The sequence below is a fragment of the Hemiscyllium ocellatum genome, chromosome 8 (genome assembly GCF_020745735.1).
Source record: "Hemiscyllium ocellatum isolate sHemOce1 chromosome 8, sHemOce1.pat.X.cur, whole genome shotgun sequence".
In the NCBI taxonomy this organism is placed as follows: Eukaryota; Metazoa; Chordata; class Chondrichthyes; order Orectolobiformes; family Hemiscylliidae; genus Hemiscyllium; species Hemiscyllium ocellatum.
The window spans coordinates 104,287,136-104,314,336 of NC_083408.1; the positions used below are offsets into that span (position 1 = coordinate 104,287,136).

The 27,201-nt window shown below is 41.6% G+C and overlaps 1 protein-coding gene across 4 annotated transcripts in view; it reads left to right on the forward strand.

The window, feature by feature from the left end:
• ak7b (adenylate kinase 7b) overlaps positions 1-27,201 on the forward strand; it is an 87,887-nt gene that overhangs the window by 41,651 nt on the left and 19,035 nt on the right. For 3 of the 4 annotated variants that reach the window (XM_060828576.1, XM_060828577.1, XM_060828579.1), the window contains exons 7-12: positions 678-766; positions 11,035-11,125; positions 12,311-12,385; positions 13,406-13,555; positions 23,691-23,819; positions 25,151-25,277. In XM_060828576.1, coding sequence (XP_060684559.1) covers positions 678-766; positions 11,035-11,125; positions 12,311-12,385; positions 13,406-13,555; positions 23,691-23,819; positions 25,151-25,277 — 661 coding nt within the window. The remainder of the gene's footprint in view (positions 1-677; positions 767-11,034; positions 11,126-12,310; positions 12,386-13,405; positions 13,556-23,690; positions 23,820-25,150; positions 25,278-27,201) is intronic. The other variant, XM_060828578.1, reaches the window with a different exon arrangement.

Here is a 27,201-nt window from a genome sequence, read left to right on the forward strand (position 1 = left end):
AATACATCATCATTTTCATTGTTACTGGATCAGATTCCCTCCCTAACAGCATTGGATTGCAGTAATTCAAGAAGGTAGCTCACTACCACCCACGAGCACACTCATCTCTACTACTAAGGATGGGCCCATATTCCATGAATGGGCAAACAAAAAAATGTACTCATCTACTTCTGGCCTCTGAGCAGCTCTGATTTAATTAGTCCACAACTGGTGACCGTGTCTTCAGCTGCCTGGACCCTGAACTCTGGAATTTACACCCCTAACTTCTGTGTCATTATCCCTCTCATTTCTTTTTTAAAAATTCTCCTTAAATGCCACCTCTTTGACCAGGCTTTTGTCTATTTTTGTGGCCTCAGTTTTGTTTTAAAATGTCCTTATGATGGGTCTTGGGATATTTTATTTTGTTAAAGGCTCAAGTTAAATACACAAATCCTTGCTAATGAAATCCATCTTATCTTTTTGTGATTGGGACTACATTATCTGATGGTTTTTAAAAAAAAAGTCATGTTTTTCCAAACTTTACTTACACTGAATCTGTCAAAAATAGATTCGACTTTGGTCTGTTCTTACTGATGATTTTGCGTTAATTGCAATTAATTCTCGTAAAATTTGCAGGCTTCAAATCAAATGCCACGTGTGTAATGCTGGATTTGTGCAAATTTTCTTTCTCTATTTAGGAGGCCTGGCTTGGGCTGAATCCAGCAATACCATGCTTTGGAGCAGGAAAAAATGTTGTTCCAACCATTCATGTCAAAGATTTAGCTGGGTAAGTGTAGACAGAAGAAAATGGAGCAGACAATATCAATGGTGTAGTGCTCGTGCTGAATTAAGCCATAGAAATACAGTTCGTCAAACTGCCTCAAGTATAGAATTATGTTGCATATTGCAATTCTACTATTATTATTATAATTATAGATAATCTTCCTTGTAGATGTTCACTGGTCTTTTAAGGTAATTAGATCTCTGAGGAACTCGTTGTGACTTGTACTATGTCGTCCTCAGCCTAAGCTGAAAGCTATACTTTATATTGTCAGTTTCTTCAAAGGTGTAATATTCATCAACATTATATGGATATGATTAATAAATGGATATGGATTCCTTATAGGGCAATAGTTGAAGTTGGTCCTGTTTAAATGCATGGCTTGCTTGTACTTACTCTTTGGTTTTATTCCATTATATTAGTACAGCTTGAAATGGAAGGACACACAAACATTTCCTTGACAATTTTCTTTTCTGCAGAATGTACTGGCCTCTTGTTGGCTTCCTGTATTAAGTCTAAGTGCTGTTCAAAAGAAAAAGTAGGACTTGTGTTCATGTAACAGCTTTCATGAAACCCGGATGCGACTTTATAGTCAATGAAATACTTTTAAAATGTAACTTCTGCTAAAATGTCATAATAAACTTTCATAAAGGAAGTTTTCACACTAGTAATGTGATGACAATAACCTGATAACCTATGTGATGTTGATTGAGGGATACATCACGGGTAAGTCCCCTACGGTTCTTTTTAGTTCAGCTGAAAAGTAGATGAGCTTCAATTTGCTCTTTCACAAAGGTTGGTAACTCAAACAGTGCAGCAGTCTCTCATTATTGCACTGAGGATCCTGCTTCATTTTCATATTCGATTGAACTTGCAACCTATTGACTGAGACAAGAGTGTTACCAGCTGAGCCAGACATGGCTCACAAGTCTGCCTTTCAGTGAAAAGTCTGTAGGTTAGTCTTAACAGAACATTGAACATTACACCCCAACCCGATTTTTGTCCTTTTCAAAGTCTGAACACAATAGGAATTAAATTGGGCATCTTGTTTCTGTGGGGTACATGGAACAATCCTTGTTCCATTCTACTCATGTACCTCCCCCACCTATTTCTCCAGTACATCAATGACAACACTGGTGCTGCTTCCCCCACTTCCCTGAATCAGAAAAAATTGTCAATTTTCCTTCCAATTTCCACCCTGCTTCATCTCTGACTTCTCCCTTCCCCACTTCATGTCTCTGTTTTCATTTCTGCGAATTGGCTGGCCATCAATGTCCACTGTGAACCCTCTGACTCTCATAGTTACCTCAGCCACACATCCTCCTTTATGTAACAACTCTATTCCATTCTTCCAGTTTCTCCATCTCCATTGCATCTGTTATGATGATGCCACTTTTTGTAGAGATGCCTCAGATATGTCCACATATGTACTCAGCCAAGGAATTTCCACCACTGTAGTTGACAAGGCCCTCAGCTGACCAATCCTTTTCTTACACTTTGTTCTCATCCCTTCTCTTCCCTCGCACAACACCGGTCTTCATTTTCCAATCCACCAGCATCTGCATCAGAAGGATTATAGGCCATTTCTGGCACATCCAGTCAGATGCCACCATCAGATGCATCATTCCCTTACTTCCTTTGTCAGCATCCTGTATAGACCATTCCCTCTAGGACACTCTGGACCACTCCTCCCCCACTGCCAAGTCTTGCCTATTACCTCATGGCTTCTACTCATGTAATTGCAGAAGGTGCAGCACTTACCTGTTTACTTCCTCCCTCCTCACTATTCAAGGCTCCAGACAGACTGTATGGGTGAAGCGACAGCTTACCTGCACTTCACTCAATCTAGTCTACTGTCTTTGCTGCTCACGTGTATTGTGGAGATGAAAACCAGGCTGGATGACTTCTTTGTGGAATAGCTATGTTCTGTCTGTAAAAACCTTTTAATTGCCTGCCGCGTAAAACACTCTGCCATGTTCCCTGGCCAACATCTTTGTCTTGGGTGGTGCTCCAGTGCTCCAATGCAAGTTGGTAGAATAGCGTATCATTTTTTTGTTGGGGACCCTTCAGCCTCAGGACGCAAGATCGAGTTCAATAATTTAAGTGCCTGAACATCCTTTTCAGGTCCTTTTCCCACCCCCACACCCCTGATCCTGTCATGACATTTGCTGCTTTCATGACAGCCAACCCTTTTTTAAAAACCAACTATTGGTCCCTGTTATCAGCTTTTTTCTTCCTTCCTGGCTCACTATTATTCTTCCCTTTGTGTGCCTAACTGCTGTTGTATCTCACTGGACCTCATCTGATAGAGTACTTAATATGCTGGACATGAGCCATGCATACTTGCAATTGTGGTTGGATGAGGATTTCCAGAAATATGATACAATTTAAGGGTTTGTACCAATATACAAGATTGCCATTTGGGGTATCATCAGCCTGTGTAACTTTTCAGTGGGCAATGGAGAACATTTTACAAGGTCTACGCCAGGTCACTATTGTCTAGTTCACGTGCTAATATTAGGGAAAATCAATAAGAAGCACTAAGAAAACTTGGACATAGTCCTTAGATGTTTCTCCTATATTGTCCTTTGGGTGGCACGGTGGCTCAGTGGTTAGCACTGCTGCCTCACAGCACCAGGGTCCCAGGTTAAATTCCAGCCTCGGGCGACTGTCTGTGTGGAGTTTGCACATTCTCCCCATGTCTGCATGGGTTTCCTCTGGATTCTCCGGTTTCCTCCCATAGTCCAAAGATGTGCAGGTTAGGTGAATTGGCCAAGCTAAATTGCCCATAGTGTTAGGTACATTGGTCAGAGGGAAATGGGTCTGGGTGGTTTGCTCTTCGGAGGGTCGATGTGGACTTGTTGGGCCGAAGGGCCTGTTTCCACACTGTAGGGAATCTAATCAAATCTAATCTAGACAGTAGAAGAGAAAAATCTTGTTCTAGACACACAAAATGACCTACTTGGGCTACAGAATTGACAAGACTGGATTACACCTGTTGGAGGATAAAGTGAGGATAATCAAAGGTGTCCGGCTCTGTACGGGAGCTTAGCTCTTTCATTGGGCAGGTTAATTATTACAGAAAGTTCATATACACTCTGGCCTCCATCATGGAATCTTTACATCAACTCTTAAAAAATGAGTCAGCCTTGAAAATGGTTGCTTAGCCAAGCCATAGATTTCAGGGAAGTGAAGAAACAGCCATCATCCACTAAGCCTCTAAGCACACCATGATCCCAAGCAAGATCTGGTATTGACATCTGATGCCTCCCCACACAGCATCAGGGTAGTATTAGTTCACAGCAGCCCAATGTAAAGGAACACCCAAGGCGTATACATCCAGCAGTTTAGCTAATGCAGATCATAAATACACCCAGATAGAATAAGAATGTTTGGTGGTCATATTTGGAGTCAGGAAGTTCCACCAATACCTTTACAGATATAAATTTGTAATAATAACGAACCACAAACCCCTGCCAGGTCTACTTAAAGAGGATAGGGCAGTGCCGTTCATAGCGTCAGACCAAATTCAGTGGTGGGCTCTAATACTACGTGCGTATAATTGTAAGTTGGGAGTTAATGTAGCAAATGGGGCTGTATTGAGTCACCTCCCACTGGCAGATACCCTGCTGATGGTAAAGCCATTGGAAGAGTCTTAATGGTTTTTAATTTTCTGGACACACTTCCAGTCACAGCTGACAACATCAGACTTTGGATGCAGAAATATCCTGTCCTGGCAAAATTGGAACAGCTGGTGGTAATAGGGGCAACCAAAGAACCATTACAACCAGAAGTTTTCGACCCGGAGTGACCAGAATACAGTAGAGGATGGCATATTATTATAAGGAGGAAGTGTGATTGCCTGAGTGAAGGTTACTGCTGAATATTGGCTGAACACCAGGGTCATCTCGAGGTTTTCAAAATGCAGATGTTGGCTAGAAGATATCCCTAGTGGCAGCACTGGTGTGGCAATGCCCAGAGTGCCAACAAGAAAAAACATTACCACCAACAGCTCCCCCACATTGACGAGAATGGTCGGGTAAACCTTAGATGGTTTTATGTCGACTATGCATGCTCAATGTTCTTAGCCATTGTGGATGAGCACTCAGAGTGGCTGTACGTGCATAGCTTTCATTTGTTAAACATGGGGGACAACGATAGAAAAACTGCACACATCTTTTGCAATACATGGGCTCCCAGAAGTGTTGGTCACAGATAACAAACCGTCGTTTACCTGCAGGGAATTTTGAGTATTTCCTAAATTCAAATGTCATTCGACATTTAAGGATAGCTCCATTCCATCCATCATCCAATGTACTCCCTCATCCAATTTGGCAGAAAATACAGTTCAAACTTTGAAGGCAGGCTGATAAAAACAGCCTACAACTTCACTAGACACAAAACTGTTCCAGTTCCAATTTGATTACAGGACAACCCCTCTTGCAACTACAGGGATAGCTCCGACAGTGTTACTAATAAGCAGAAGACTCTGCACCAGGTTAAATCTGATCTTCCTGGACCTAGCTGGAGAAGGTAAAATGGCATCAGGAATACCAATTCCAGACAGACAACTCTAAAAAAAAGAGAACAAGAATATTAAATATTCTGTTCCCTCTGAGAACTGGCTCTGAGGGAGCTGGATCTGTAAAAAGGACTCTCCATGTCAAAATAAAGAGTGACTTGGCGACGGGATATCAGCCGATGTGGAGTTATTTCATGAAGTTATTGTTCAATATAAAATTTCATTTATGGGTGTAAGTTTGCTCGCTGAGCTGGAAGGTTTGTTTTCAGATGTTTCATCACCATACTGGGTAACATCTTCAATGAGTCTCCGGATGAGGCACTGGTAGTGTAGACCGCTTTCTATTTATATGTTTGGGTTTCCTTGGGTTGGTGATATCATTTCCTTTGGCAACGTTATTTCAATAGACAATAGGTGCAGGAGTAGGCCATTCTGCCCTTTGAGCCAGCACCACCATTCATTATGATCATGGTTGATCATCCTCAATCAGTATCCTGTTCCTACCTTATCCCCATAACCCTTGATTCCACTATCCTTAAGAGCTCTATCCAACTCTTTCTTGAAAGTGTCCAGAGACTTGGCCTCCACAGCCTTCTGGGGCAGTGCATTCCATACACCCACCACTCTCTGGGTGAAGCGTTTTCTCCTCAACACTGTTCTAAGTGGCCTAACCCTTTTTAAACTGTGTCCTCTGGTTCGGGACACACCAATCAGCGGAAACATGCTCCCTGTCTCCAGAGTGTCCAATCCTTTAATAATCTTGTACGTCTCAATCAGATCCCCTCTCAGCCTTCTAAACTCAAGCGTATACAAGCCCAGTCGCTCCAATCTTTCAGCGTAAGATAGTCCCGCCATTCCAGGAATTGACCTCGTGAACCTACGCTGCACTCCCTCAATAGCCAGAATGTCTTTCGTCAAATTTGGAGACCAAAACTGCGCACAATATTCCAGGTGTCATCTCACCAGGCCCTGTACAGCTCAGAAGGACCTCTTTGCTTCCATACTCAATTCCTCTTGTTATGAAAGCCAGCATGCTATTAGCTTTCTTCACTGCCTGCTGTACCTGCATGCTTGCTTTCATTGACTGACGTACAAAAACACCTAGATCCCGTTGTACTGCCCCTTTACCTAACTTGACTCCATTTAGGTAGTAATCTGCCTTCCTGTTCTTGCCACCAAAGTGGATAACCACACATTTATCCACATTACACTGCATCTGCCATGCATCCGTCCACTCATCTGGCCTGTCCAGGTCACCCTGTATTCTCCTAACATCCTCCTCACATTTCACCCTGCCACCCAGCTTTGTGTCATCAGCAAATTTGCTAATATCAATTTTAATACCTTCATCCATATCATTAATGTACATTGTAAAAAGCAGCGACCCAGCACTGAGCCCTGTGGCACACCACTGGTCACCATCTGCCATTCTGAAAGGGAGCCGTTTATCACTACTCTTTGTTTCCTGTCAGCCAACCAATTTTCAATCCATGTCAGTATTTTGCCCCTTATACCATGTGCCCTAATTTTGCTCAGTAACTTCCTACGTGGGATTTTATCAAAAGCTTTCTGAAAGTCCACTGGATCTCCCTTGTCCATCTTCAGAGTTACATCCTCAAAAAATTCCAGAAGATTAGTCAAGCATGATTTTCCCTTCATAAATCCATGCTGACTCTGACCGATCCTGTTACTGCTATCCAGATGTGTCGTAATTTCGTCCTTTGTAATTGACTCCAGCATTTTTCCCACCACTGAGGTCAGAATAACTGGTCTATAATTCTCTGTGTTCTCTCTCCCTCCTTTCTTAAAAGGTGGGACATCATTAGCCATCCTCAAATCCGCAGGAACTGATCCTGAATCTATAGAACATTGGAAAATGATCACCAACGCATCCATAATTTCTAGAGCCACCTCCTTCAGTACCCTGGGATGCAGACTATCAGGTCCCGGGGACTTATCAGCCTTCAGACCTAACAGTCTCTCCAATACCATTTCCTGCCTAATATAAATTCTCTTCAGTTCAGGTCCTTCAGTTACTATTACATCTGGGAGATTGATCGTGTCTTCCCCAGTGAAGATAGATCTAAAGTACCAATTCAACTCTTCTGCCATTTCTTTGTTCCCTGTAATAAATTCATCTGTTTCTGTCTTCAAGGGCCCAATTTTAGTCTTAACCATTTTTTTTTCTTTTCACATACCTAAAAAAGCCTTTACTATCCTCCTTTATATTTTTGGCCACTTTACCTTCGTACCTTATTTTTTCTTTGCATATTTCCTTTTTAGTTATCCTCTGCTGTACTTTAAAAGCTTCCCAGTCCTCCGATTTCTCATTCATCTTTGCTATGTTATACATTTCCTATGGTAATGTCATTTCCTGTTCTTTTTCTCAGGGGGTGGCAAATGGGATCCAAGTCAATGTGTTTGTTGATAGAGTTCTGGTTGGAATGCCATGCTACTAGGAATTCTTATGCGTGTTTCTGTTTGGCTTGTTCTAGGAAGGATATGTTGTCTCACTCAAAGTGGTGTCCTTCCTCATCCATGTGTAAGGATACTAATGAGAGTGGGTCATGTCTTTTTGTGGCTAGTTGATGTTCATGTATCCTGGTGGCTAGTTTTCTGTCTGTTTGTCCAATGTAGTGTTTGTTACAGTTCTTGCAAGGTATTTTGTAAATAACATGAATTTTGCTCATTGTCTGTATAGTGTCTTTCAACTTCATTTGCTGCTGTTTTAGTGTGTTGGTGGGTTTGTGGGTTACCATGATGCCGAGGAGTCTGAGTAGTCTGGCAGTCATTTCTGAGATATCTTTGATATAGGGGAGAGTGGCTAGGGTTTCTGGACGTGCTTTGCTTTTTTGGGTTTGTTGCTGAGAAATCAGCGGACTGTGTTCATTGGGTACCCGTTCTTTTTGAATACACTGTATAGGTGGTTTTCTTCTGCTCTGCGTAGTTCCTGTCTGCTGCAGTGTATGGTGACTCATTGAAATAATGTTCTAATGTAACTTTGTTTGTTGATGTTGGGATGATTGCTTCTGTAGTTCAATATTTGGTTTGTATGTGTTGTTTTCTTGTAGATGCTTGTTTGAAGTTCCCCATTGGCTGTTCACTCTACTGCGACATTTAGGAATGACATTTTGTTGATGTTTTCCTCCTCTTTAATGAATTTTATACCAGTAAGGGTATTATTGATGGTCTTAAAAGTTTCCTCTAATTTGTTCCGTTTAATGATGACAAAGGTGTCATCGATGTAGCAGACCCAAAGTTTGGGTTGGATGGTTGGCACAGCCTTTTGTTCAAGCCTCTGCATTACTGCCTCTGGTAAGAGCCCTGATATTGGAGATCCCATGGGTGTTCTGTTGGTTTGTCTGTAGGTTTTGTTGTTGAAGGTGAAGTATGTGGTAAGACATAGGTCCACTAGCTTGACGAGACTGTCCTTGCTGATGCAGTTAGTGGCGTTTGGTGTATGTGTCTTTGGTTCCCCTAATAATGTGATCAGTGTTTCCTTGGCCAGGTTGATGTTGATGGATGTGAACAGGGCTGTTACGTCAAAGGAGACCATTGTTTCATCCTCTTCTATCATGGCATCTTTGAAGGTCTTGGGGAATTCTTGGATGGAGTGAATGGAGTGGAATGAGTCTTCTACTAAGTGTTTTACTCTTTGGTGTAGCTTCTTGGTCAATCTGTAAGTTGGTGTTCCATGTAGCAAGACTATGGGTCTGAGGGGGGCTCCTGGTTTGTGAATTTTGGGTAACCCATAGAAGCGTGGTGTGTTGGATCCATCTGGTTTCATTTTTTGGAAGTCGGTCTTATTTATTTCTCTAGATTTCTGACTTTGATCCCATTTACCGCCTCCTGAGAAAAAGAACAGGAAATAACGTCACCATAGGAAATGGTGTCACCATAGGAAATGATATCACCAATCCAAGGAAACCCAAACATATAAATAGAAAGCGGGCTACACCACCAATGCTTTATCTGGAGGCTCACTGAAGATGTTACCTAGTGTAGCTGAAAACCCACCTTTCAGCTCAGCAAGCAAACCTACATTCAGAACCTCAAACTGAACTAAACATTTTCTCAAAAAAAGTTTCGTTTATTTTAAATGTATTGAATCTTGGAGTATGTCAAATGGATGATGCAATAATGCCCACTTAACACACTGATTTAAAGTGAATTTCTTTCCTATACTTACAGCAGAGCTCACTGGACAGTAATCAGGAATGATACTTTGATCAATTTTGCCCTTGCTGACTTGAGTATGGTGTCAATTGTGGCTCTCTGCCATTCTCTAAAACTGAGATGAACCAACTGAACTCTTGAAAAGAGCTTGAATCTGGGATCATCCTCATTTGAATGACTCAGATACTTGTTAAAGTTGCTGACCATTAAGGAAAGCCTCTCACACTTACTTTCTGCTCCAAGAACTTAATTGTCATGGACTCGAAGAGTCATAGAGCCGTACAGCATGGAAACAGACCCTTCAGTCCAACCAATCCATGCTGACCATGTTCCCAACTAAATTAGTCTCACCTGCCTGTATATGGGCCATATCCTTCTAAATCTTTCATATTCATGTCCTTATGTCTTTAAATATTGTAACCGTATCTGCATCCACCAGTTTCTCTGACAGTTCATTCCATATACTAACCAGTCTCTGTGTAAATAAAAATGCCCCTCATGTCCTTTTTAAATCTTTCTCCTCTCACTTTAAAATACACCCCATGGTTTTGAACTACCCCACCCTAGGGTGTTGAGATAAAAAGTATATTGTGGAATTCGAATACTTTTCCTGAGCAAAGTTCTGCCTTTAGGTTCTCCTTGTTTCTATTGTTTCAGTTGCACCAATATTTATGTCTATACTGAGACATGTACAGTTGTTTTCAGAACCAAAGAACAAAATGTATAAAAGTAAATGTACTTGTTGAAAGCAAGCATTGACTTCATCACAACCACTGCAATCTGTAGATCAATTGGCAGCACACTCAGCTCTGAATTAGAGGGCATTCCAGGACATCAGCATAAAAATGAAGGTTAATACACTTGTGAAAAAAATGAAGGACTAGTTAACTGTAGTAGGGGGTGTACTTTTACGATGAGAGGAGACAGATTCAAAAAGGACATGAGGGGCAACATTTTTCACATAGAGAGTGGTTAGTGTATAAAATGAACTGTCAGGGAAAGTGGTGGATGCAGGTGTAATTACAACATTTAAAAGACATAAGTACTTTATTAGGTGAGTCATTAAGCTCTTGGATCATCTGACAGATGGCTATAAAAGACCCCATGGCACTATTTTGAAATGAGAATTCCCAAAGCAATAACCAATATATGTCCCTCAAACATTGTTACTTTTTCTTCTTTTTATTACTCAGCAATCACAACTATTTTCCTTTAATTTCAATAGCAAGCAGGGAGGTGAGATTTTTATAATAAGCAGAAATGTTACAAGGAGTGATTCCTCACTCTCAGTCAGAGCTGATCTCAGAAATTGTGCAGATCGGAGGATAGGCATACAGCTGTACTATTTCCTACTCTTGCAATCCTACCTTTGTGGATCCTCCCACAGGGATAAGAGAAGCACTCCTTCATTTAAACTTGCTGAAATATCGGATGAATTTGGATTAATTATTTTTGCCTGTTAAACTATCTCAAATTTCCAAGTTGTTTGGAAATGGAGTACGTGTGGTTATTTCAGCGTGGGTGATTATTGGACCAATGAGTTTATGAGTGACATGTTTTTGGCCTTATCTTGCAGAGTGATACAAAATATAATAGAACGAAAACCAAAAACAAACTACATTCTTGCAATGGATGACTCAAAGCACAAGATGAAAGAAATAGTCAAGGTAAAGGCTTAGAGATTGTTCCTGAAATAAAAGCATTTATGTGTCTTTCACTTCCACCTGCTATCTCAAAGTACTTCACAGCCAATAACATACTTTTTAATTATAGACACTGTTATAATCTAAGAAGCTAAGTTTTAAACTGTTCTAATGTGATAAAGTGTATAAATTCTAATTGTGCATTTATACTTCAAATAAAATATTATTTAACTTGTCTCAACTTAATTTTGACTTATGAAGAATATGTTACCAATATTCCCCTCCTCCATTTTTATGAAACTCTGGTTGCAGTTCCATTCACTTATGGGTCTCGGAATTGTCTTTTGGTTGATCCATTGAGCCAAATGGAGTCATAGTCAAGTTGGCTACCCTCAGCGCTGACTGGAAATTCCTGTCAGCACAAGAATGGGGCTCTTAAACTTTTACATAATTGATAATAATTGGATTCAATTGACTGCTCACCACTTTATGGCCAGCAGTTAGTCCGACCAAAGGAAATTCTCATAAAATAGCTTCGGTGAGATTGAACACCAAACCAGCATGGAAAATTACATGTTCGCCCACTTTCGATTTGTTGTCCTTCAGCTGATTTGCTGGGCAACATTGTGTTGAAGTGTTTCACAAGAGTGTTAAAGTTACTACAGAAATTTTCAAAGGAAAAAAGTGTTCTCACAGTTTCCTGGTCAATAATGCACCCAACCAATAGCACAGAATGGAGAAAGTGAGGACAGCAGATGCTGGAGATCAGAGTGAAGAGTGTGGTGCTTGAAAAGCATAACAGGCCAGGCAGCATTCGAGGAGCAGGAGAATCGACGTTTTGGGCATCAGTCCTTCATCAGGAATAGCACAGAATAGCTAGCCATCTATGTCAGTTCTACTTGTTGGCTGTTATTAGTATGGTATGTATGTCTCTTTTGCTTGTATAACACTGAATGAATGCACGCATGATTCATCACATGAAGTGCTTTGAGACATTTAGACATGATAATTCATTATATAGTTATTTCTTCTTATCATAAGATAAACTGTATCAATGTAAGAAATTCAACCATTGCCCTTATGTTCTATATCGTTTAATTATCTGTTGGACCACTAGGTAATTAAGAGTTCTGGAAAGAACAGTTCAATCTAGAATCCAATTCTACTATCTTCAGAGACTGCAAGTAAATATAGTAATTATCTTGACAGGCGATCAGCAAACTTGGGCCTGGCAAGGTTCAACACGTTCCTGAAGCAGATGCCCTGCTCAACTATGACTTGACGGTTAGTATATCATTTATTGCAATTTTTAACCATCCTTATGCTTAACTTTTGAATTTCCATTTAATTTAACTAAGTAATAAGTAAGGGGCTTTCCATAATCATCACAACCTTTCTATTGTTGTTCATTTCCTTAGAACAAAAAGAGCAGATTGTTTTTATAGGAGACATTAGATGCTGTTGCGCTTACCTTCTTCTATAGCTTTCATGTTTGAAAATCTTATTTGTATGGCCTCTGTTTCTTTTATAAATATGGAATTTTATTGAATCTTTTACTCTGTATGCCACACTAATCTGATTAGAAACCATTACTGGGAAAGGACAGAATAGCAAGTCATGAGTAAATGAGAAGAAAGGGATAGAGAAGTTAGCTAAGTAGATAGAAAGAAGAAACACGACTGGAGAATGTGGGAAATAAGAATCAGAGATATGTTGGAGCAATAAGAAGTTGTCAGGCATTCTTAGAGGGAAAAGGTAGAACTGGGTAGATTGTGAGAAGAAAAGACATAGAGGAGGAACCATTACAGCACGTACTCTGGGAACTGTTTGCTATAAGGGGAATAGTAGGAAGTGACACTGGTTTATTTTGTACATGCATTCCAAATAATAACAACTGCAAACTATGAAATTGAGGAGCTTCGTCATCATTTGAAAAGCAATTGCAGGTAAGTATGTTGAATGGAATATGATAAGACCATGCTGCATCATTAGACTATGAAACATAGTTAAATTTTCAGGCTGATGACTGAGCACCAGAAATCTGAAACATGAACTCTGCATCTCTCCACAGATGCTGCCTGACTTGCTGAATATTACCAGCATTTTCAAAATTTACTTCACATTTCTAATGTTTATTGTTTCGCTCTGTAACGTCGAGCGGATTTGATTCAACAGAATCTTTCACATTGCACAGCTACTGTAATTTTGATTTTACCTACAAGACAAACCTTATTTTGTTTTGTTTTAAAAAATAAGCTCAGTCTTTCAAAATTTTAAATTTAAGTTTCCTTTCTGCTCCAACAGCAATCAGATCTTGATCACTTGATGGTGAATCTGACAATGGAGGCTTTTTTCATCAAAGAAAACTTCAACATCCACTGGGTGGCTGAAAATGGTATTGTGGAAAACATTCAGAACCTTTTCAAAGAATTCAAGCAATCTCGAGTACTTCTGGTAAATCTGTATATTATCTCAAGATAATTTCTTATGGTGACATTTTTTTGCAGGTTGTATTTTGCATGCCCAATTCATCTTCATATTCCACTCTTACAGAAAGATTGAACAGTGGCAAAAACTGTTCTCTGATTAAAGGTCACTAACTTGAAATGTGAACTCTAATTTCTTTCTTCACAAGTGTTGACTAGCCTGTTGATCATTTCCATCATTTAAAGTTTTAATTGCAGTCTAAAAATATTTTGATGTCCTCACACTCAACCTGGGTTGGTACCTGGGAGTTCGATGTTGTGGCTATTACGGAGACATGGGTAGAACAGGGACAGGATTGGTTGTTGCAGGTTCCAGGGTTTAAATGTTTTAGTAGGGTCAGAGGTGGGGGTAAAAGAGGGGGAGGTGTGGCATTGCTTGTCAAAGATAGTATTACAGCAGTGGAAAGGACGATGGATGAAGACTCGGCATCTGAGGTAGTTTGGGCTGAGCTTAGAAATAGGAAAGGTGAGGTCACCCTGTTAGGAGTTTTCTACAGGCCTGCTAATAGTCCTAGAGATGTAGAAGAAAGAATTGCGAGGATGATTCAGGAGAAGAGTGAAAGTAATAGGGTGGTTGTTATGGGGGACTTTAACTTTCCAGATATTGACTGGGAAAGCTATAGCTCGAGTATGTTAAATGGGTCTGTGTTTGTCCAATGTGTGCAGGAGGATTTCCTGACACAATATGTAGACAGGCCAACAAGAGGTGAGGCCATACTGGATTTGGTTCTGGGTAACGAACCAGGCCAGGTGTTAGAATTGCAGGTAGGTGAGCACTTTGGGGACAGTGACCACAATTCGGTGACTTTTACTTTAGTGATGGAGAGGGATAAGTGTGCACTACAGGGCAAGAGTTATAGCTGGGGGCAGGGAAATTATGATGCGGTGAGGCATGACTTAGGATGTGTGACTTGGAAAAGTAGGCTTCAAGGGAAGGGTGCAATCGATATGTGGAGCTTGTTCAAGGACCAACTATTGAGTGTCCTTGATAGGTATGTATCTGTCAGACAGGGAGGAAAGGGTCGTGTGAGGGAGCCGTGGTTTAATAAGGAATTGGAATCCCTTGTTAAAGGGAAGAGGGTGGCCTATGTAAAGATGAGGCGTGAAGGTTCAATTGGGGCGATTGAGAGTTATAAGGTAGCCAGGAAGGATCTAAAGAGAGAGCTAAGAGCAGCAAGGAGGGGACATGAAAAGTCCTTGGTTGGTAGGATTAGGGAAAACCCAAAGACTTTCTATAGGTATGTCAGGAATAAAAGAATGACTAGGGTAGGAATAGGTCCAGTCAAGGATAGAAGTGGGAAGTTGCGTGTGGAGGCTGAAGAAATTGGGGAGACACTGAATGAATACTTTTCGTCAGTATTCACTCAGGAACAGGACATTGTTGCCGATGTGAATAGTGAGTCACAATTAATTAGAATGGATGGCTTTGCGATATGTAGGGAAGAGGTGTTGGAAATTCTGGAAAGGGTGAATATAGATAAGTCCCCTGGGCCTGATGGCATTTATCCTAGGATTCTCTGGGAAGCAAGGGAGGAGATTGCAGAGCCATTGGCCTTGATTTTTAGGTCCTCGTTGTCTACAGGAATAGTGCCAGAAGACTGGAGGATAGCAAATGTGGTTCCCTTGTTCAAGGAGGGGAGTAGGGATAACCCTAGTAACTATAGGCCGGTGAGTCTTACCTCTGTTGTGGGCAAAGTCTTAGAGAGAATTGTAAGGGATAGGATTTCTGAACATCTGGATAGGAATAATGTGATCAAGGATAGTCAGCATGGTTTTGTGAAGGGCAGGTCGTGCCTCACAAACCTTATTGAATTCTTTGAGAAGGTGACTAAGGAGGTGGACGAGGGTAAAGCGGTAGATGTGCTGTATATGGATTTTAGTAAGGCGTTTGATAAGGTTCCCCATGGTAGGCTACTGCAAAAAATACGGAGGTATGGCATTGAGGGTGAGTTGGAGATTTGGATTAGGAATTGGCTGGCTGGAAGAAGACAGAGGGTAGTAGTTGATGGTAAAGGTTCATCTTGGAGTGCAGTTACCAGCGGTGTTCTGCAATGATCTGTTTTGGGACCATTGCTGTTTGTCATTTTTATAAATGACCTGGAGGAGGGGCTAGAAGGTTGGGTGAGCAAGTTTGCAGATGATACAAAAGTCGGTGGAGTTGTTGACAGTGAAGAAGGATGTGGCAGGTTACAGCGGGATATACATAAGCTACAGAGCTGGGCAGAAAGGTGGCAAATGGAGTTCAATGTAGCTAAGTGTGAAGTGATTCACTTTGGTAAGAGTAACAAGAAGATGGAGTACTGGGCTAGTGGTCGGAAACTTGGTAGTGTGGATGAGCAGAGGGATCTTGGTGTCCATGTACACAGATCTCTGAAAGTTGCCACCCAGGTAAATAGTGCTGTGAAGAAGGCATATGGCGTACTGGCTTTTATTGGTAGAGGAATTGAGTTCCGGAGTCCTGAGGTCATATTGCAGTTGTATAAGACTCTGGTGCAGCCGCATCTGGAGTATTGTGTGCTGTTTTGGTCGCTATACTATAGGAAGGATGTGGAGGCACTGGAACGGGTGCAGAGGAGGTTTACCAGGATGTTGTCTGGTATGGTAGGAAGATCGTATGAGGAAAGGCTGAGGCACTTGGGGCTGTTTTCATTGGAGAAAAGAAGACTTAGGGATGACTTGATAGAGGTGTACAAGCTGATTAGGGGTTTAGATAGGGTTGACCATGAGAACCTTTTTCCACGTATTGAGTCAGCTATTACAAGGGGGCATAGCTTTAAATTAAGGGGTGGTAGGTATAGGACTGATGTTAGAGGTAGATTCTTTACTCAGCGAGTTGTGAGTTCATGGAATGCCCTGCCAGTAACAGTGGTGGACTCTCCCTCTTTATGGGCATTTAAACGGGCATTGGATAGGCATATGGAGGAAAGTGGGCTAGTGTAGGTTAGGTGGGTTTGGATCGGTGCACCATCGAGGGCCGAAGGGCCTGTACTGCACTGTAATTTTCTATGTTCTATGTTCTTACTGTCCTTTGGACCATTCATTCCATCCCTGCATTTGACAGTGAGAATTTATCGATACTTTGCCCAGCTTGAAGAAAGCTAGAGGAATATAAAGTTCATCTCTATTGTTGTCTCTTCTCCATCATATTTTCTCCCAACCAGTTAAAAAGAGCCTTGAATCATGCTGGAATACTGTTTGCTTCCCTCATCCAAATGATCTTTCTTCATAAGTGAGACCTGGATCAGAGATGTTCAAAACTGCACACACACAGTTCTGGCTTCAAAGTAATTCCAACAGTCCAAAGTTGTGCAGGTTTCATGGATTAGCCATGCAAAATTGTCCGTAGTGTTCAGAGATATGCAAGCTAGGTGGATTATCCATGAGGAATGCAGGATTATAGGGATAGGATGGAGGTGCTGGGCCTGGGTGGGATTCTCTTCGGAGGTTCAGTGTGGACTTGATGGGCCAAGTGGCCTGCTTCCACAGTGTAGTAATTCTGTCATTCTATTTCTCCTTAACCTTGTTTGAATTTTGTGGGTACTAACTGTTTTCCTTTATTCTCTAATGGAATGTGAAGAGCTGGCAAAGCCAGCCTTTGTTGCTCTTGAAGTGGAATACGAGGATTGAGCACATGAATGCATGGCTGAGGAACTGGTGGAAGGGACAAAAGTTCACATTTTTGGATCATTGGAATCTCTTTTGGGGTAGAAGTGGCCTGTATAAGAAGGACAGATTGCACATGAATTGCTGGGGGACTAATATACTGGCAGGGAGATTTGCTAGAGCTGCTTAAACTAGTAAGTTTGGGGAGGCGGGAATGGAGGTTGGGGAGGAGGGGGAGGACCCGGGGGATAGTGAGGAAAGAGATCAGTCTGAAATTGGTACGGTTGTGAAAAAGAGCAAGTCAAACAATCAGGCAGGCTGGAACAAAGCAGAGAATGATGTAGGACTGATAAATTAAACTGCATTTATTTCAACGCAAGAGGCCTAACAGGGAAGGCAGATCCATTTAGGGCATGATTAAGAACATGGGACTGGGATTTCTAAGCAATTACAGAGATGTTGCTCAGTGATGGACAGGCCTGGTTGCTTAATTTCCAGAGCATAGATGCCATAGCAAGGATAGAAAGGGGGACAGGAGAGAAGGGGCAGTGGTGTTTATGATGAGGGATAATATTACATATATACTTAGGGAGGATATTACTGGGAATACATCTCAAGAAGTTATTTGTGTGGAACTGACAAATGAGAAAGGGATGATTACCTTATTGGGATTGTACTATAGACCTCCCAATAGTCAGTGGGAAATTGAGAAACAAATTTGTAAGGAGTTCTCAGTTATCTTTAGGGTGGTTAGGGTAAGGGATTTTAACTTTCCAAACATAGACTGGGACTGTCATAGTGTTAAGGGTTTAGATGGAGAGGAATTTGTTAGGTGTGTACAAGAAAATGTTTTGATTCAATATGTGGATGTATCTACCAGAGAAGGTGCAAAACTTGACCTCCTCTTGAGAAATAAGGCAGGGCAGGTGGCTGAGGTGTCAGTGGGGAAGCACTTTGGGGCCAGTGACCATAATTCTATTAGTTTTAAAACAGTGATGGAAAAGGATAGACCAGATCTAACAGTTGAAGTTCTAAATTGGAGGAAATCCAACTTTAACGGTAGTTGGCAAGAACTTTCAAAAGTTGACTGGGGGCATATGTTTTCAGGTGAAGGGACGGCTGGACAATGGGAAGCCTTCAAAAATGAGATAACGTGAGTCCAAAGAGAGTATATTCCTATTCGGGTGAAAGGCGAGGCTGTAGAGAATGCTGGATGACTAGTGAAATTGAGGGTTTGGTTAAGAAAAAGAAGGAAGCATATGTCAAATATAGACAGCAGAGATCAAGTGAATCCTTAGAAGAGTATAAAAGCAGTAGGAGTGCACAGAAGAGGGAAATCAGGAGGGCAAAAATGGGACATGACATAGCTTTGGCAAATATGGAAAGGAGAAGCCAAAGGGATTTTATAAATACATTAAGGACAAAAGAGTAAATAGGGAGATAATAAAGCCCCTCAACGGTCAGCAAGGCAGCCGATGTAGAGGAGATGGAGCATATATGAAATGAGTATTTTTGCATCAGTGTTGATTGTGGAGAAGGACATGGAAGATATAGAATGTAGGGAAATAGATGGTGTCATCTTCAAAAATGTCCATATTACAGAGGAGAGACTTCTAGAAGTCTTAAAACACATAAAGGTGGATAAAAGCCTTGGACCTGATCAGGTGTAACCTAGAACTCTGTGGGAAGCTAGGGAAGTGATTGCCGGGCTCCTTGCTGAGTTATTTGTATCAATAGTCACAGGTGAGGTGCCGGAAGACAGGAGGTTAGCCCATGTGGTACCACTATTTCAGAATCTATCATGAGGAACCTTGTTGAATGCCATACTGAAGTCCATATGCATCACGTCTACTGCTCTACCATCATCAATCCTCTTCATTATTTCTTCAAAAAACTCAATCAAGTGGGTTCCTCATGATAGACTGGTCAGCACAGTTAAATCACATGAATACAGGAAGAACTAGCCATCATGAGAGGAACAGACAGGACATTTGTGGTCGTCAGCGAGACACCCAGATGGCGTGTTGCCACCCAATTTTTCTACAGGCCCCCAAGCAACAAAGACACGGAGGAGCAGATTGGGAGGCAGATTTTTGCAAGGTACAGAAGTAACAGGGTTGTGTCATGGGTGACTTTAACTTCCCTAATATTGATTGGAACCTCCTTAGTTCAAATAGTTTTGATGAAGCAGTTTTTGTTAGGTGTGTCCATGAAGGGTTCCTGATGCAATATATAGCTAGGCCGACTAGAGGTGAGGCCTTATTGGATTTGGTGCTTGGCAACATGGGAGCTGTCAGATCTCTCAGTGGGAGATCATTTTGGTGATAGTTATCTCAACTTCACGACCTTTACTATACTCATGGAGAGGGATAGGAGCAGATGGTATGGGAAATATTTAATTGGGGGAGGGACAATTACAAAGCTATTAGGCAGGAACTGGCACGTCTCAAATAGAAACAGATGTTCTCAGGGAAATGCACAACAGGAATGTGGCGGTTGTTTAGGAAGCACCTGCTGATAGCGCTGGACAGGTTTGTGCCGCTGAGGCAAGGAAGGGATGGAAGGTTGAAAGAACCGTGGGTAACAAGGAATGTGGAACATCTAGTCAAGAGGATGAAGGAAGTTTAATTAAGGTTGAGGAGGCAAGGATCAGACAGGACTCTGGAGGGTTACAAGGTAGGCAAAAAGGAACTGAAGTATGCACTTAGGAGAATGAGAAGGAGCAATAAAAAAGCTTTAGCTTTTAGTGTAAGATTAAGGAAAACTTGAAGACATTCTACACTTATGTGAAGACCAAAAGGATGGCCAGCATGAGGGTAGGGCCAATCAGAGATAGTGGAGGGAATGTGCCTGGAGTTGGTGGAAGTAGGGGAGGTCGTTAATGAATACTTTGCTTCAGAATTCACTACTGAGTGGGACCTTGACGTTTTTGAGGATAGCATGAAACAGATTGATATGCTTGATTGGGTTGATGTTAAGAAGTAGGATATGCTGAAAATTTTGAAAATTATGAGGACAGATAAATCCCCTAGGCCAGACATGTTATTCCTAGATTACTACAAGAAGTGAGGGAAGAGATTGCTGCATGTTTGGCGATGATCTTTGTATCCTCACTGTCCACTGGAATAATGTCAGATGATTGGAGGGTGGCGAATGTTATTTCCTTGTTCAAGAAAGGGAATAGGGATAATCCTGGGAATTACAGACCAGTCAGTCTTACGTATGAGGATTCAGAGAGGTTGGATTTGATTACTTGGAAAACCATAGCTTGATTAGAGATAGTCAGCATAGCTTTGTGAGGGGCAAGTCATACCTCACAAACCTTGTTGAATCCTTTGAAGATGTGACAAAAGACATTGATGAAGGTAGAGCAGTAGATGTGGTGTACATGGATTTTAGCAAGGCATTTGAAAAGTTTGCCGATGGTAGGCTCATTCAGAAAATAAGGAGATATGGGATACAGGGAAACCTGTCTGTCAGGATACCGAAGTGGCTGGCCCATAGAAGACACATAGAAGACAGAGGGTGGTAGTAGATGGAAAATATTCAGCCTGGAGCTTGGTGACCAGTGGTGTTCCACAGGAATTGGTTCTGGGACCTCTGCTCTTTGTGATTTTCGTAAATGACTTGGATGAGGAAGTGGAAGGGTGGGTTAGTAAGCTTGCTGATGACACGAAGGTTGCTGGAGTGGTAGATAGTGTGTAGGGCTGTTTTAGCTTGCAACGGGACATTGACAGAATGCAGAACTGGGCTGTTTAGTGGCAAATGGAGTTCAACCTGGAAAAGTGTGAAGTCATTTACTTTGGAAGGTCGAATTTGAATGCAGAATACAGGATTAGAGGCAGAATTCTTGGCAGTGTGGAGGAACATGTGCATAGATCTCTCAAAGTTGCTACCCATGTTGATAGAATTGTTAAGAAGGTGTATCAAGTGTTGGCTTTCATTAATAGGGGAATTGAGTTTAAGAGCTGCAAGGTTATGCTGCAGCTCTATAGAGCCCTGGTTAGACCACACTTGGACTATTGTGTTCATTTCTGGTCACCTCATTATAGGAAGGATGTGGAAGCTTTAGAGAAAGTGCAAAGGAGATTTGCCTAGACTGGAGGGTATGTCTTATCAGAACGGTTGAGGGAGCTAAGGTTTTTCTCATTGGAGCAAAGAAGGATGAGAGGTGACTTGATAAAGGTATACAAGATGTTGTGAGGCATAGATAGAGTGGATAGCCATAGATTTTTCCCAGGACGGTTTTTAAGGTAATTGGAAGAAGGTTTACGGGAGATATCAGAGCTAGGTTCTTTACTCAGAGAGTGATGGGTGCGTGGAATGCATGACCAGCAGTGGTAGTAGAGTCAGACACTTTAGGGACATTTAAGCAACTCTTGGATAGGCATATGGAAGTCAATACAATGAAGGGTATGTGGGTTAATCTGATCTTAAAGTAGGATAGAAGGCCGGCACAACATCGAGGGCTGAAGGGCCTGTACTGTCAGTACAGTTCTATGTTCTATGTTCTATTTGGTACAGAGCTGGCTCGAAGGTAGAAGACAGAGGATCGGGGTGGAGGGTGGCCTTTCAGACTGGAGGCCTGTGACCAATAGTGTGCCACAAGAATTGGTGCTGGGTCCACTGCTTTTCGTCATTTATATAAATGATTTGGATGGATAGGGGATAAGTTTGCTGAAGACACCAAAATTGGAATATAGTGGAAAGTGAAGGTTATCTCAGAGTACAACGAGGTTTTGATCAGATGGGCCAATGGGCCAAGGAATGGCAGATCGAGTTTAATTTGGTTAAATATGAGGTGTTGCATTTTGAAAAGGCAAATCAGGGCAGAACTTAAACACGTAATGGTAAGGTCCTAGGAAGTGTTGCTGAAGAAAGACACCTTAGAGTGCAGGTTCATAGTTCCTTGAAAATGGAGTCACAGGTGGATAGGATAGCGAAGGTGGCATTTGGTATATTTTCCTTTATTGGTCAGAGTATTGACTATAAGAGTTGGGAGGTCATATTGCGGCTGTACAGGACATCAGTTAGGCCACTTTCGGAATAGTGTGTGGAATTCTGGTCTCCTTCCTGTCAAAAGGGTATTATGAAACTTGAAAAGGTTCAGAAAAGGTTTACAAGGATGTTGGGGGGGATTGAGTTATATAGAGGCTGAATGGGCCGTGGCTGCTTTCCCTGGAACATTGGAGGCTGAGGGGTGATCTTATTGAGGTTTATAAGATCATGTGGAGCATGAATAGGATAAATAGACAAGGTCTTTTCCCTGGGGTGGGGCATTCCAGAATGAGAGGGCATAAGTTTGGGGTGAGAGGGGAAAGATTTAAAAGGGACCTTAGGGGCAACCTTTTCATGCAGAGAGTGGTGCGTGTATAGAATGAACTGTCAGATGAAGTGGTGGAGGCTGGTACAATTGCAACATTTAAAAGGCATCTGGATGGGTATGTGAATAAAGGGATATGGGCCAAGTTCTGGCAAATGAGACTAGATTAGTTTCGGATAGCTGGTTGGCCTGGACAAGTTGGACTGAAAGGTCTGTTTCCGTGCTGTTCATCTCTATGACTCTGTAACTCTGACTGGGTTGCTGGGCCATTGCTGAGTACAATTAAGCACTCAGTCATTGTTGTGGGCCTGGAGTCATGAGTCAGCCAGTCTGGGAGAGGACTATCAGATTTCCTTTCCTGTGGGCATTAGCGATCCAAAATAATTTTTTTGCCACTAGGTTCATCGGTGACTATTAATAAGTTGAGTTTTATATTCCAGGTTTTTATTAGTTGAGTGTATATTCCACCAATGACTGTCATTGGATTTTGAACCCGTTTCATTGGATTACTACAGTAACATTGTCACTATGCTATTTTCTTCACCTGAATGTTTAAAGTAGATTGTCTTCGCACCTCTGCTTCATTACTAAATACTCACAAATACCAAGCAGGTGTGGTCTTCTGGGCCCCACGAGGAAATACAAGACTTCCCCTGCTCAATCTCTGCCCTTACCACTCTCCATCTTTCCCTCCCATCTTCCCTTCCTGAAACCCTTTTGTAATTTTCCCATTCCTTCTGTGCTAGTAGCCAATGTCCACTTCTTGTCTTTCCGCATTGGTGAGATGCAGACTGGCAACATGTTAATGAACCCCAGCAGTTAAAATTCTCAGCCCTTCATTCACCCTCCCAAAATACAGTGGGAATTAAATGTGGAATCTCTTTGCTAAGTTAGCTTAGAAGTCACATGACTTGATTTATTTGAAATCACGCGCTTTTATAGTGCTTCCCCTTTGTCAGGTCAAGTCACTAACTTCTGACCTTATCCACCCCAGTCCAATACCCGCATCTCCACATTGTGCTAAATTAGCAAAAAAGGAATATTGAACTGCATACCTCTCTGTGTTTATTTTCTACCTTACTGTTTAAGAATTCTTTGTTACTTTCTGGAACTCTTGTAAGATTTTCTGATTTTAAGCCAAAGTAGTCAACGGGTTTTTGCAATTTATTTTTCACAGCCACTAAAAATCGCAATTCTGGGACCTCCTGCAGTAGGGAAAACCTCAATAGCAGAGAAGCTGGCTAAACACTACAAGCTACACCATATCAAAATAAAAGATGTCATTGAAGAAGCTATTGCAAATCTGGTATGTTCACTTCAGCAAGACATAGAAAATGTCAAGAATGAGAAAAGATCACTTTCCCCAACCAAACACATCCCTCCAGTACTTTCATTTTAGATTGTATGTAAAACAATCTCAATGTTCTTGAGAAGGTGGTAGCTCATCACCACCTTTTCAAGGGCAACAAGGGACTGGAATAAATGCTGGCCAGCCAGCAATGCCCATGCCCCATAAATGAATAAAAAAAGCTTTAATTGCCAACTTTTTCAAGTACAAAGCTTAAACTTCTTCATCCTTCCTAATAGCTGATCTTTGCATGTGAGGGTCACTATTATGAGGAGGAGGTGTTATGGTGCACTGTGTAGAATTCCTGCCTCTCAATTAGAAATTCTGTGTTGAAATGCTACCCCAGGACTTGATGCATTCATAATGTAGCTGAAAGGTTTAGTGTCAATTTGTGAATCTTTCCAAGACAGGTTATAAGTATGCGAGAGATTCCTGGTCAGTCATGTCATGGAAAGAAATGAGTACTTCCACCATCAGTGTCCATAGCTCCATCTGATGTGGATCAGATTGGAGCCAACAAAATAGGATTCAATCCCTGTTCTCGCTGGAGTAGATTTGAGACCAATTCACAGTGGACATTGCAGCAAATTTGTCTTTGGGCAGAGAACTCAAAGGAGAATTGCTATTATATTTCTTCAGTTACTTGTCACTGGAGAGTTAAATCAATGCCAAGAGATTTTTTCTTCTGTCCTCTAGGCTTATGATTAGTAGGAGAATCAATGGGTATGGGGAAAGTGGGGGAAAGAGGATGTGAGAAATGTCAGATTTTATCAAATAACGGAGCAGGCTCAAGAGGCCAAACAACCTTCTCCTACTCCTATTTTTTATGGTCTTATGGTCATGTCATAAGTATACAATTGCTCTTGCATTTTTTTCATTGCAAGTTTTTTTTTCCCCTGAGATAGGGTGACTTACACTACTCCATGGTGCCAGGGGATCCATCAATTGGCTATTCCTTATGTGGAAACCTAGTCACAGTCAGCAGTTAGCTATTTAACCATTGATTACTGTCCTGCTACCCGCTGACATCCATGCATACTATGTTCTTACCTGAAGGGGAGTTTACTGGATAGCAATCAATCTGCAAATTGGGGTTGATCTCATATTCCTTATTCGAGAGGCACTAAAACCAATTGAGACATACTTCCTTCCAACTCGACTGAGAACGTGAACACAGACTAGCAGTGGCTGATGTCCACCTTGTTTTTGCCATTTGGAAATGAGCTGAGAGTGCTTTTATTTTTAAAAAAAGTTCAAAGCTTTGTTTAAAATTTAGTCAATGGTTTTAGGAATTAAAAAGTACACAGCCTGAAATTGAAGAAGCTGAAGAAGCTGAGGAAGAAGGTGATGACACAGGTGTCAAAGATGCCCAGGACCTCCTCGACCAAGTCAGAGACAATATGGAGCAGAATGGGGGTAATCAATATTTATTTTGCATTTATTTAACCTGTTAACAAAAAGAGCTTAGAGTTGCAGAATGTTTTAAATGTTGCCTTAAGTTGTATGTCCAAATATGGCATGTAGGTGAAATGACTAGCTCCCTCTCATTACACTGAACATAGATCATAGAACAATGCACCACAGTACAGGCCCTTCAACTGTTAATGTTGTGCCAACCTTTTCTCCTACTCTAAGATCAGATTAACCTACATACCCTTCATTGTACTATCTTCCATGTCTCTGACTCTACTCCCAGTGCAGGCAGTGCATTCCACGCACCCACCACTCTATGAGTAAAGAACCTACCTCTGATATCTCCCCTAAACCTTCCTCTAATTACCTTAAAATTATGTCTCTTTGTGATAGCAGTTTCCACTAATTGGCAAAAAGTCTGTGCTATCCACTCTATCTATGCCTCTCATCATCTTGTACACCTCTATTAAGTCACCTCTCATTCTTTTTTGCTCCAATGAGAAAAACCCTAGCTCCCTCAACCTTTCTTCAGAAGACATGTCCTCCAGTCGAGGCAGCATCATGGTAAATCTCCTCTGCACCCTCTCTAAAGCTTCCACATCCATCCTATAATGAGGTGACCAGTGTGGTCTAACCAGGGCTCCATACTGTTGCAGCATAACATCGCAGCTCTTAAACTCAATCCCCCTGCCAATAGAAATCAACACACCATACGCCTGCTTGACAACCCTATCAACTTGGGTAGCAACTTTGAGAGATCTGTGGACATGGACCCCAAAATCCCTCTGTTCCTCCACACTGCCAAGAATCCTGCCTTTAACCCTGTATTCTGCCATTCAAATTTGACCTTCCAAAGTGAGTGACCTTTCCAGGTTGAGCTCCATCTGCCCAGTTCTACATCCTGTTAATGTCCAGTTGCAGCCTACAACAGCCCTCCACACTATCTACCACTCCACCAACCTTCGTGTCACTGGCAAACTTACTAACCCACCTTTCCACTTCTTTATCCAAGTCACTTATGAAAATCACAAAGAGCAGAGGTCCCCAAACCAATCCCTGTAGAACACCACTGGTCACCAAGCTCCAGGCTGAATGCTTTCCATCTACCACCATCTTCTGTCTTCTATGGGCCAGCCATTTCTGTATTCAGACAGTGAGATTTCCCTGTATCCCATATCTCCTTACTTTGTGAATAAGTCTACCATGGGGAATCTTATCAAATGCCTTGCTAAAATCCATGTACACCACATCCACTGCTCCAGTTTCATCAATGTTTCTTGTCACATCTTCAAAGGTTTCAGCAAGGTTTGTGAGGTATGACTTGCCCCTCACAAAGGCATGCTGACTACCTGTAACCAAACTATGGTTTTCCAATTAATCATAAATCCTCTTTCTCAGAATTCTCTCTAGTACTTTATCCACAACAGAAATGAGACTAACTGGTCTGTAATTCCTAGGATTATCCCTATTCCCTTTTTTGAACAAGGGATTAATATTTGCCAACCCCCAATCATCTGGCAGTAATCCAGTGGACAGTGAGGATGCAAAGATCATCGCCAAAGGTGCAGCAATCTCGTCCCTCACTTTGTAGTAAAATAGGGAATAACATATCTGGCCCAGGGGATTTATCTGTCCTCATAATTTTGAAAATTTTCAGCACATCCTCCTTCTTAACATTAATCCATTCAAGCATATCGGTCTGTTTCATGCTATCCTAAAAAAAGTCAATGTCCCTCTCAGTAGTGAATACTGAAGCAAAGTATTCATTAACGACCTCCCCTACTTCCTCCAACTCCAGGCACATTCCCTCCACTATCTCTGATTGGCCCTACCCTCATGCTGGCCATCCTCTTGGTCTTCACATAAGTGTAGAATGCTTTTGAGTTTTCCTTAATCTTACACTAAAAGCTAAAGCTTTTTTATTGCC